Source organism: the organism of the source record quoted next, unplaced genomic scaffold, assembly GCF_019419815.1.
Source record: "Pyrus x bretschneideri cultivar Hongxiangsu unplaced genomic scaffold, Pyrus_bretschneideri_v1 Contig27, whole genome shotgun sequence".
NCBI lineage: Eukaryota > Viridiplantae > Streptophyta > Magnoliopsida > Rosales > Rosaceae > Pyrus > Pyrus x bretschneideri.
The window spans coordinates 5,900,097-5,912,791 of record NW_025999579.1 but is presented as its reverse complement, the minus strand read 5'-3'; the positions used below and the strand labels follow the sequence as shown (position 1 = coordinate 5,912,791).

Below are 12,695 nucleotides of genomic sequence, written 5' to 3'. Positions count from 1 at the left end.
AACAAAAATCCTCGCGGTCCATTTTAACAACTCAGCTCGATTATTGGGGTTAAAATGTAATTAATCCAAAATAAATGTCACACAATTGTGTTGCTAAACCACCATCTCGAAAACGACGTCGTTGCTGCCCCCTTGTTTTAATTGTATCAGCAGTTCACAGAAAGCTGCAAAATTCGCAGCACTGTCAGCTTTCCGCTCTCTCCTCCTCCTCCTTCGCGGGGAGCAAAATGTCGAACTCCGGAGACCAAACCCTAGCCGCGACACCACCAGCACCACCGCCAGCGGCAACCGAAGAAGAAGAAGCGGTGGCAGAACAGAGAGTCTCCGACAACGACAACGCCAGCGAGCAGTCCTCCCAGGAATGGGAGACCATGGCCCGAGCTTGGCTCTGCTCGTTCCCCGAGGCCAAAGCTGTCTCCATGGACGAGGTCGAAGCCTGGATCGACTCCAACTTCGATTTCATACCCCAAGGCATCAAGTCCATGCCCCGCGGCGACCTCTGCCACCGCCTCATTGCTATCCAGAATTGCATGCGACTCCCCAACCAGGACCCACATTCTCCAATTCAGGTTTAATTTTGTTAAATTTTCCTAAAAGAAAATTGGGTTTTTGTTAAAGGTCCAATCTTTGTGTGATTAAGCTAATTGGGATTAGATGAGATTTTTAGGCAAATTAGTGAAAGTTTTAGGTGCCTTCTGGCAGATTACTATTTTCGACTATAAACCCTTGATAAAATTACAGTTTAGGGAAAAACACTTCGAACCCAATACTTTAGAAAAATACTTTTCTTGCTTTCCAATGGAGAAAGGTAACAGCGGAATTTCGCAACTAAGAATCAATTAGAGCCTGACAAGTAGATAGTTGGGGAGTTCTTTTCTCCAATTAAGCTCTTATGTTTCTGTAAAACTTATTGTTGTCATTGGTGTTTTTGCTAATTTACTAATGGAGTTTGGGAAATACACCATTGATGTTTGAATTGGTAATATTATGCAGATGTTTTGACATGGTTTCTGTAATGTTAAATGGCAGGAAGGAAAGGAAGAAAACCAGGGTGATATTCCACATGCTCGATTTAAGCGCACTGATCAATGGAGACCAGCTTATATTTGGTTAGAATCGTTGGAGAAAGATGACGTGGTTAAGTCCAAAGATATAGCCGACTGGCTAACTGAGAACCCGGACATCCAAGCAGAGTTGTGCTCTAGGCATTCTAAGTATCATTTGATGCACTATATCAAGAAGTGCCATATGAAGATACTGAAGAGGCGGGAAAAGAAGAAGGTAGTGGATACTTCTTGTTTTAGCTCAATTAGCCTAGAAAATTCCAAGCGTCTGTCTGAAGATGCAGTTGCTTCTTCGATATGGACCACATCAGTAAGATTTTTTTTTTTTTTTTTTGGGTCTCAGTAGTTTTTATTTTTTGTAACGGAGGATGCATCCACTTGGTGATCATAATCTATCAAAAGTTTCCGTTGACTGCTATTTATTTCTGAGTGCTGTTTGGATGGATTACAATTTACATGGTTATATTGCGCGTGTTGAACAGGGTATCAAGCAGCCTGACAAACCAGCCTCTCTAAAGGTTCACAAAGATGTGGTGATGAAGCAACAAGCTTCGCTGCCATGTATGTAACATTTTCTTTATAATCTGTGGAATATTTGAAAGCCATTCTGAATGGAATGACCGGTGTGCTTTTGTCTTTTCAACAACATTCTCTAGTTTGGTTGCATTACAGAGAATGGAGCCATCACCTAAAATTGACAAACAAATAAGTTGAAGTCCTTGAAGTCACGAGACCGAAAACTGTTTAATGAACCGAATAAACTCAGTTTAAAGGCTATAAATAGCCATATGGATTTAAAGTGCTATATAAGATGTTGCATTTTTCCTTCTTAATTTTGTCATTTGACTCAATTCTGTTGGTTCGACCGGCTTCCCAGCTCCACTCTCTGTATGCAATGCATTGATCAATGCACCGAAAGATGGTGATGCATATGTGATGAAACGAAAGGAAGCAATCCAGAAATATGAGATGTAAGTCAACAGTTGATGTTTTCTGCTACATTTTATGCTCCAGAACACATTTCTGCTTGTTTTACTTATTATGTACATGTAATTTCAGATTAGTGGAGCTGGAGAAGCTGCTTGCCCCCACCTTTTTAAGGCGTGAAGTTGCAAACAAATGAAGGGATTATGAAATACCAGAGTCGCTCCTATGTCCTGCCCGCGCATTTGTAGTTCTGTAATGTAGAAAGAGCTTTGCTAACTCGTTACTAGTTTTGCGCTTTTAACTGATCCGAATGATAGTTCTCCTTAGGAAAACCGAGATACAACTTCTCCTAGATTATATATTTCCCTTATAGTTGTACCGATACTACTTCTCGTAGATTAATGAATCATGAACCTTGACTTGCACTGGATTTTAATTTCATCAGCTGAATATGCTATGTTGCAAGAGCATGATACAGAGAATATGCTCTGATCAATCTATATGTATATATTTTTAAGTTCTACTTATTCAAATGTGTAGACTAGGTTATTGCTTAGGGACAGCCATGTGTTTGGTATGTGTTCACACTGACTGCGTGCTTACCGACTTGGAATCGGAAGTCATGAATCAGAATGATACCTGGTTGTTTAGGTACGAGATGTGTGATGAGGGTTCATACCTTACACACTCGTTCGTGTCCTACAGGTTTGGATATAAGAAAACACTATGTGTCAGGTCAATCGGCTACCCTTGTACTGCAAGATTCTAATAATAGTTAATTAGGAATGTGGCTATGTTTAATATTTAAAAAATTGATTGTTTATTACCTAAAAAACATAAGAAATAGGAGTGAGACTGCTTTTGCATGTTTTTTAATTTTTATTATTAATACAACGATTTATTAAACTAAAGATTGATTGAGAATTTTAGGTAAGTCAAACAATGAGTTCACCCAATCATAATAAATTAGTATTTAACTCGACATCACCATGAGTCGAACTTGTTTCTTATTTGAATTTGTGATTTGTAAATTTGTATGTGTTTCTTATTTGAATTTGTGATCTGTAAATTTGTATGTGTTAACGTTTTGTCGGATCCATAAACGTGCAGAGCTTTTACAGTGAAATGAACAATAAGGCGAAAAGAAAACCCATAGCTACGTTTATGTGAAAGCTTCCTTGATTTGGAGGACTTATTTGCCTTATTTGGAAGCTATTGTGAAATTCTTGACTTGACTAATAACACGACGTCACATTTTTAATTTTAAGTCCTCACATAATATTACATAATTGATTTGAAACACCGTTACATTGACATTCCAAGTTCTTGTAGAATTAACGAGCTGGCAAAGTGCAGCATCAATTTGACAAGAGAAGTTTAGCTAAATGATATATAATTATAACTACACTAAGGGGTGAGGAAGTGGGTTAAGCTTCACAATAAATAGTAATAGTAATTTAGATCGATTCACTTTTGGCGAGAATTGAATTTAAAACCTCTCACTTCTATTACTCAATCCAATGTCAAATTTCTCGTTAAGAGTAAAATATTATTCATTTTCGAAGAATTGTATGGAGTCAAACCGATTAAGTATGAGAGGTACACTAATCAGAATAATTTGAATTCAAAACACGATTGTGTTTAACATATTAACAACTCTAAAAACGTAGGCACTTATCCACGTTTGTGAAATGAATTTGAATTCAGAAAACGATTGTATTTAATAGATTAACAACTCTAAAAACGTAGACACTTATCCATGTTTGTGAAATGCCCTCATCTATGAGCCTCTCATGCTTGCCATTTTTCCGATTTACCTTCCCTTCTCTCTCCTCCTCTAGATCTATCCCTTCCCTCTATCCAGTATCACGCCATGCCCTTTAACCCTCTATTCCCCTAGTCTTCCTAACCATCTCCACCCCCGCAATTATTTCTCTCTCATCAGTGAAAGCAACCTAGACCTCCCGATAATTGGTGGAAAAATCATTTTTTCGATCTCTGTTTTTCTTCTGCTGCCTCGATTGTTGATGCAGATGGTTGCGGCCTTGTAACCCATATGAGATAATTTGGTAATTCTTCCCAAATGTATGTAATTTTCCACAATTTTGTTAATTTGTACCTGCAAATCTCTAGGGTTGTCTATGTTCTTGATTTTCTAGGTATCGTAGCATTTGATATGTCGGGAGATTGTGTCAAATTTGTATATGTTGGGTATGCGTTGTGTCAACATTTCTAGAGGTGTAATGCTTGTTATTGGATGATGTTGGTTCTCTGCCCTCTCAATCCGTATTATTTTTAAACATGAATATAGTTGTGTGGAATTCTAGAGGATTTGGCTGCACCAAATTTCAGAATAATGTTACTAATTTAAAGCAGAACCACAAATTGGAGATTCTTGCAATTTGTGAGCCTAGAATTAGTGGTATTAGAGCCCTTTTTGTGGCCAAATCGCTGGGCTTTCCTTCATTTGAAATAGTGGATGCTAATGGGTTCTCTGGAGGGTTATGGCTTCTTTGGGATAACAATAAAGTTCATGTTGATATTATTGGCACCACTGATCAATCCATCTCAGTTTGTGTGAGGGAAGCTGGTTATAACCCAAGGTTGTTTACGTTTATTTATGCTAGCCCTTGTATTGCGAAGATAAGAAAATTGTGGGATTACCTTAGTGGTGTAGCTGACTGCCACCAAATGTCATGGATGCTCTAGTTGAGCCCATGAAAAGATGGAATGTTCATGTCTTAAAGCAGAAGAAGAAGAAGCTCCTTGGACGCATTGTTGGTATCCATAAAGTACTACGTAGAGGCCCAAACAATTTTCTTCTCAACTTGGAACAAGAATTAATTTCAGAGTTAAACGAAATTATAAATCAGGAAGTTGTCTTCTGGCATCAAAAGTCTAGATTGAAATGGTCACCAGACGATGACCTTAATGCTAAATTTTTCCATCTTATCACGATTGTGAGAAGAAGGAGAAATTGAATTGAGGGACTGAACAATGATCATGGTGATTGAATTGTAAACCATGATGAACTGAAAAGTCTTGCTGTGGAGTTCTTTCAGACACTATTCTTTCATGGCAATGGTCTTGACATGTTAATTCTCCACCTAAACTTTTTCCTTCTATTCATTTGGATGATATTGGATCACTTAATAGAGAGATTGACCCTTGCGGAAGTTAAGTTTAGCCTTTTTCAGTATTGGAGGTACTAAAGCACCGGGTATCGATGGGTTTCTTGCTTGCTTTTATCAAGCTCAATGGGGCAGATGTGCAAGATTGTTGATATGGTTAAAACAACATTTCAAATTCATAAATTGCCTCATGGTTTGAATGGTACATTAATTTCTCTTGTGCCTAAAATTGAGAACCCTCAAAGGATGAGGCTCATGCCTCTTCTCCCTGGATTGATAAGCCTAAATCAAGCTAGCTTTGTGCTTGACAGGCATATAATGGATAATATTCTCATTGCACAGGAGATTCTTTATAAGTTTAGAAAGTCCAAGGGTAAGAAAGGTTTTTCAGCTTGGAAATTTGATTTGTCCAAGGCTTATGACCGTTTAAATTGGAGCTTTATCAGTGGTGACCTCAATGAGATTGGCCTGCCTGAAAGTTTGATTCATCTTATCATGGACTGCGTATCCTCTATTAATTACCAGGTCTGTGTTAATGGTGAATTAACCGAGAGCTTTACGCCTAGTAATAGTATCTGACAATAGGATCATTTGTCCCCTTATATTTTTGTACTTTGTGTTGAGAAGTTGTCACACATTGTTACTAATGAAGTCAATTCTGGTAAGTGGAAACTTGTCGAAGCTTCTTAGTTTGGTCCCAGCGCCTCTCATTTTTTCTTCGTAGTTGATCTTATGCTATTTGCAGATGCAACACCAAAACAATCTAGGGTGATGAAGAGATGTATTTACAAATTCTTCCTAGCATCTGGCCAAGCAGTCAACCTTGAGAAGTCTGTGTTGTATTGTTCTCCTAATACTTGTGCATACGAGGCTAGAGAAATCAGTGCTATTTGTGGATCTCCTCTATCTGATGATCTTGGAAATTATTTGGGGATGCCATTGATCCAATGTAGAGTCTCTAAGTCAACTTATAAAGGTGTGATTGATAAAGTTCAGAGTAGACTTTCTTCTTGGAAGAGTAATACCCTTTCAATGGCTAGAAGAGCCACCTTAATCCAAGCAGTCACCTCTGCTATACCAGTGTATGCTATGCAAACCACTAAGCTTTTGATTAGTGTATGCAAGCATTTGGATAAGTTGAATAGAAACTTCTTTTGGGGGGACTCTCAATAGAAAAAGAAAATTCATTTACGTCAATGGAACCTTGTTTGCAGGGCCAAGTGCGTTGGAGGTGTGGGATAAAAGAAAACGACCGAGATGAACTAAGCTTTGTTGGCTAAAATTGGATGGAGAATTCATGCTAAGGATACATGTCTTCGGGCGAAAATCTATGAGACGAAATATTTGCAAGGGAACTTTATTTTCGAAAGTTTGATTTGCAAGGGAACTTTGTTGAACGATCCTTTTATTAATTATATTGATGCTTATAACTTTCCTAAGGAGGATTTTCCAATCTCTTATTTCTTTCGGGATAGTTGGTGGGATGTCAGTAAGCTAAAGATCTGCTCTTCTAGAAAACTTGGTTCAAAAAATTATTAGCTGGCCTGCTGGGACTATTGGTGCTAAAGAGGACAAACTTATATGGAGATGCACTTCAAATAGAACTTTCACCGTAAAGGCTGCCTATAATGTGTTATATGATTGTGCTATGTGTTAGTCTGTTTGGCGTCTTCACCCCTTATATTCACCAAAAAAACAAAAAAAAAAAACATAAATTAATTTCGTGGGTGCTGGGACTATTGGTGCTAGAGAGGAAAAACTTATATGGAAATGCACTTCAAATAGAACTTTCACCGTAAAGGCTGCCTATAATGTGTTATATGATTGTGCTATCTATTAGTTTGTTTGGGTGTCTTCACCACCTATATTCACCAAAAAAAAACATAAATTAATTTCGTGGGCCTAAGCTTCTTAAACCATATTTGCACTCCAGTCTACAGCATCGTCTCACAAAATATGCTGTGATCAATTTACATATTAATATTTGATCACGTTTTCCTTTTTTGCATAAAGAATTAATTTATTGTGCCTATTTGCAGTAAAGATAAGATATCCTGTCTGGAATTATATAAATGAGTAAAATAAAATGCGAGTCACGTGACCTATATCTTTATGGTCGAACTGAACCATCTGACCTAGACATTATCTGCATTTCCCATCTCTACAAGATATTTGGGGATTCGACCAAAAATAAATTAGGTATGGATACATGTAAGAATACTGTTATTCATATCATATTTTTGTATCATATTTTTATATCATTTTAGGTGGTAATTGATGTGGATAGTCACATCATTTGAATTAATCAGATTTTTAAATTTAGTTCATTATTTAATAAACTGATAATTAAAAAAAAAAAAAAACTAGTTAATCAAATAATGATTGTGGTATACGAGGAGTCTTTCTCTTTCATTTTCTTGGGTTTTGCAAATTTTTCAAATAATGTAGTTGTCCATATCAAATGCCACTTAAGGTGGTATATAAATATGGTATAAAAACATAGTATGAAGAACATTACTCTACATGTAAACAATATGAATTTGAATTATTTTGATGGCAAATACCAAGGAAACTCTTTTAAGTGTGAGAATTTTTTATGAACTCTCCATCACATCATGTCGTTGGCGCAATTCTTGTGCCAACATCATAAAACCTTATGCCAGAATCATGAAGTGGTGTATAATTTATGGAGAGTCCCACTTTGAGAAAGTTTCCTTAGTATTTCTCTTATTTTAATTATTGAGTTTCATGCGTTACTAAAATATATGTAAGAAAATCATTTCACTCCCTAAGTTTGTCATGTGTTTATTTACAGATAATACTTAAAAATCTTGATCAACAAAGAGACTAGTCGATCTGATTCGCTCTCACCTCTAGCGCGTTAGTATTACTATGGGCCCACTTTTAAATTTATTGGGTAATGTAGTCCCATACTCTTTATTTATTGGTGTTGTTTTTACTTCCAAATGGTACACAAAGAAAGGTTATCACTAATCACTAATCAAAGATGGAAAAGGAGTTCACTAATTAATTGTTTTGTTGGTCATACCTTGCTGTAAAGATAATCTCTCCACGAGAGCGAGGGGTACGTGGATGTTTTAAGATTTGAAATGTTTCAGATGGTGTATTAATCGTAGCTTCTTTTGTTTGTATGCTTTACAAAAAATAATAAAAAAGATGGAGGATAATGTGTCTTTGAATTATCAATCGTCCCTTCCCTAGAATTGAAAATCATTGTAGAGATTTGGAGATCAATCTTTGGGAATCAATGCAAATAAAAAATATTATTATTATTATTATCGTCGTCGTTCTCGTCGTTGTTATTATTATTATTATTATTATTATTATTATTATTATTAGGTTAATATTAAGAAGATCAAATTTCTAAATTAAATTTTGTAAATCAAATGACATGGATGTTGATTAACATACTTATTTCTTTTTGGTGATCCATAATTTTCATCTGCAAATTTAATTTAAAATTTTAATTTCCCTAATATTATCATTATTATTATTATTGTTGTTGTTGTAAATTGTCGATTGCACCCACTACTTTCCGGATACAAACTGTCTTCTTTACTTTTTATCTAGTTTAGATTAGTTGTACTCGATCGTATCACTTATAAAAAATAAAAAATAAAAAATTGTCACTATTTAGGGCACTATTCTCATGTTCATTGACATGAAATGAGTTGGAATTGATACTAAAACTAGGGTGAGGGATTTTCATATATATTTTTTTTCTTTTATAAATTTCTCTTTAATCCTAGTTGTGATTTCGTCTTATTTATTCAATCTGATAGTCTTAAATAAAAAGAGATGTGTGTAAAAAACTAAAATAGGTGTGTGAAAATCATTTTCCTAAACTTATTTCGCTTCATAACCTATCTTATGTATGATATGGGTGCAACTTGGGCAGGATGGCCGGGTTAGACGGTCAACTCAACCATAACCCAACATTCACAATCTCGATTTGGGATAAGTTCGGGTTCATGCGGGTTTATTCGAGTTCCGGTTCTTGGGTTCGAGCTTACTTGGTTTGGGTTCGGGTTTGCTCAAATTTATCGAGTTCAATCTTGTAACACTTTATTCTGCAAGATTTTCTCAAATTTTTACTTAAACATAGATATATATTAGTTATAATTCAATTTTACAAATCATCATCCACACAAAACTAAACTACATAGTGTGGACTTTAATGTTTCAACCATGCAAAGTTGGAATAAAATTACAAGAGAATACCAAAGTTTCACTTTCAACCAAAAGAAACAAAAAAGCAACATTATCTTTCATTGTACAAATAAAAACCAATTATACTTTGCCTATATAATATGAAGCGGAATAAGTAATATGTGCATGAGAGAATTTGGGCTAGAAATCAGGTTCGGTTTGCGTTGACATGGGCAGGCAAGGAATCAACCCAACCCAACCTAATAAATGATCGGTTGAGGCCGGGTTGAGTTTGAGCAAGTTTGTACTTCATTTTAACCCGCTCGATCATGTTTAAAACTGAATTGAGTATAAACAGATTCGGATTATAGAAATTATAGCTTTAATTTGTGATGTGTATATTATTGATGCAATGTACAATGGTTCGGGTATATATGAGGAAGAAGACTAAGAAAAACAAAAAAAACATTCCCCTTAAAACAAGGAATAAAACAAGGAATAAAACATGGAATAAAACAAGGAATGAAACATTCCTTAAATCAAGGAACTCATTCCTTAAATCAAGGAACTCATTATTTTCAACACTCCCCCTCAAGCTGGATCGAGGAGGTTCACTGAGCCAAGCTTGCCCAATAACCGATGAAACTGAGATGATGCTAGTGCCTTTGTAAAAAGATCTGCTAGTTGATCATGGCTTCGTGTGAACATGGTCCGGATGATTTGCGTTTGAACTTGAGCTCTGATGAAATGACAATCCACTTCAATATGTTTGGTTCTTTCATGGAACACAGGATTGGCAGCAATGTGCATGGCTGCCTGATTATCACACATAAGCGTCATAGAAGTAGAACTAGGAAACCCTAAGTCTGAAAGAAGCCCTTTAAGCCAAATGAGTTCACAAGCAGTGGCTGCCATGGCTCGATACTCAGCCTCTGCGCTGGAACGAGCAATTACCTGTTGCTTCTTACTCTTCCATGTGACAAGGTTTCCACCAACAAATGTACAATAGCCTGTGATTGATTTCCTATCAATTGCATTACCTGCCCAGTCTGCATCTGTGTAGCCACTAATGACAGTGGACTGATTGTTATGCATTGTAATTCCTTGCCCAATTGAACCCTTAAGATAACGAAGGATTCTCTTAACAAGGTTAAGGTGATCAACAGTGGGAGAGTGCATGAACTGACTAGCCAAGCTCACTGCATATGTGATATCTGGACGAGTGATAGTGAGGTATATGAGCTTGCCTACTAATCGTTGATAGTAGCTTACATCATGCATGGCTTCTCCATCTATGCTGAGCTTCAATTTACAATCAACGGGAGTGATAGCAGGCTTGCAGTCAAGCATTTTTGCTTCTTGAAGGAGGTCCAATACATATTTCCGTTGATGTAGAAACAGTCATTTTGAAGATGTTGCCATTTCGATCCCCAAAAAATACTTTAACCTTCTCAAATCTTTGATAGCGAAAACTTGATGTAGTGAGAGTTTTAGTGCCTCAATCTCTACGGTATTATCTCCAGTGATGATAAGATCATCAACATAGATGAGGACCACCAACTTCCCCTTGGTGCCAGTTCTTACAAATAGCGAAGAATCAACATTACTTCGCATGAATCCAGCCCTTTCCAGAACAGAACTGAGCTTGGCATACCAAGCTCTTGGTGATTGTTTCAATCCGTATATTGCCTTATGCAATTTACAAACCATGTTGCCTTTAATACCATCATAGCCTGGAGGAGGTTGCATATACACTTCTTCCTGCAGCTCGCCGTGAAGGAAATCATTCTTCACGTCCATTTGGTAGAGTGACCACCCACAATTGATTGCAACTGACAGTAAAACCCTGACTGAGTTCATCTTGGCCACCGGTGCAAATGTTTCCTTATAATCTACACCAAAGGTTTGGGTGAAACCTCGAGCAACAAGTCTAGCCTTGTGTCTCTCGATAGATCCATCAGCTTTGAATTTAGTCTTGTAAATCCAACGACTTCCAACAGCCTTCTTTCCTGGTGGTAGTTGAACTAGGGTCCAGGTGCAATTCTCTTCCAGTGCACAAAGCTCTTCTTTCATGGCTTGGTTCCATTGTGGGAGAAGAAATGCTTCTTGAAAGCTTCTTGGTTCATAGTGCTTATCAATTTCACTGAGAAATGTAGCATGAGATGTTGAGAACTTACTAAAGCTGATACATTCATTGATTGGATGTCGTGAGGCATATGTAACATAGTCCTGCAACCTAACTGGAGGTTTTCTGATTCGAGGAGGATTTCTTTTAATCACCTGAGACTCTGTAGAGGGTGGAGAATGATCAGAGTAGAGCTCGTCTTCACTCTCACTAGCAGTAATTTGGTCAGTTTGAACTTCTTCACAATTTGGACTTACAATGACTGATCTATTTTCCAACATCGGATAATTAAAGTTTTGAGGGAGTGGGAACATGTCAACTAAATCCTCCCCCTGACTTGTAAAATAGGGATAGTCTTCTTCGAACTTCACATCTCTTGAAATTGTGCACTTCTTAGTGACTGGATTGAAGCACTTGTATCCCTTTTGAGTGGTCGAGTATCCCATAAACACACACTTGGTTGCCCTGGCATCTAGTTTGTCACGGTTCAAGGTTTGGATGTGAACAAAACACACACAACCAAACACCTTGAGATGTGTCAAATCTATTTTCCTCCCCTTAAGAACTTCATATGGAGATTTAAACCCTAGCACACGACTTGGAAGTCGATTGATGAGATAGATGGCAGTAAGGATGGCAAACGACCAAAATTTCTTTGGAACGTGCATGTGAATCATGAGAGCACGAGTTTTTTCCAAGAGATCTCTATTTTTCCTCTCGGCTACTCCATTTTGTTGGGGAGTCCCCACACAGCTGGTTTGATGTATGATACCCTGAGAACTTATGTATTGAAGCATGTTGTTGGATAGAAATTCAGTGCCATTATCTGACCTTACAACCTTAATGTTTGATTGAAATTGTGTTTTAACATGCATGTGAAAGTCTTTGAAAATGGTAGGGACTTCACTTTTTGATTTCATAAGATATAGAAAACTTGTTCGAGAGAAATCATCAACAAATAGAACAAAATATTTAAAACCTTCCATTGATTCAGTTGCAGGTCCCCATACATCGGTGTGTACCATTTCAAAAGGTTTACTTGTCCTAGACATTGAATTACCAAAAGGTAGCCTAGTAAACTTAGAAAATTGACAAGTATCACAAGTAGGATAAGGGTTACAAAAAATTGGAAACAGTTTCGACAAGACAAGTTCAGAGGGGTGAGCTAATCTCCTATGCCAAAGTTGGTTTTCATCTATGGACTTTGATTGAGCTTGAAGAGCCTGAGTGAAACATGCATTCTTGCACAGGTAGTAAAGTCCATTTATGAAGACCCCT

General features: G+C 36.9%; 1 protein-coding gene across 2 annotated transcripts; it reads left to right on the top strand.

Annotated features, from left to right (window-relative positions):
- Positions 1-59: 59 nt before the first annotated feature.
- LOC103950096 lies at positions 60-2,416 on the top strand. 2 transcript variants are annotated; one of them, XM_048587536.1, is made up of 5 exons: positions 60-569; positions 1,030-1,281; positions 1,547-1,625; positions 1,942-2,035; positions 2,124-2,416. In XM_048587536.1, the coding sequence occupies exons 1-5, from the start codon at positions 75-77 to the stop codon at positions 2,185-2,187; spliced, it is 984 nt and encodes a 327-aa protein (XP_048443493.1). In that variant the 5' UTR covers positions 60-74; the 3' UTR covers positions 2,188-2,416. The 2 variants fall into 2 exon arrangements, with proteins under 2 accessions (XP_048443493.1, XP_009359524.2); XM_009361249.2 differs by having other exon boundaries at positions 1,030-1,374.
- Positions 2,417-12,695: the final 10,279 nt, after the last annotated feature.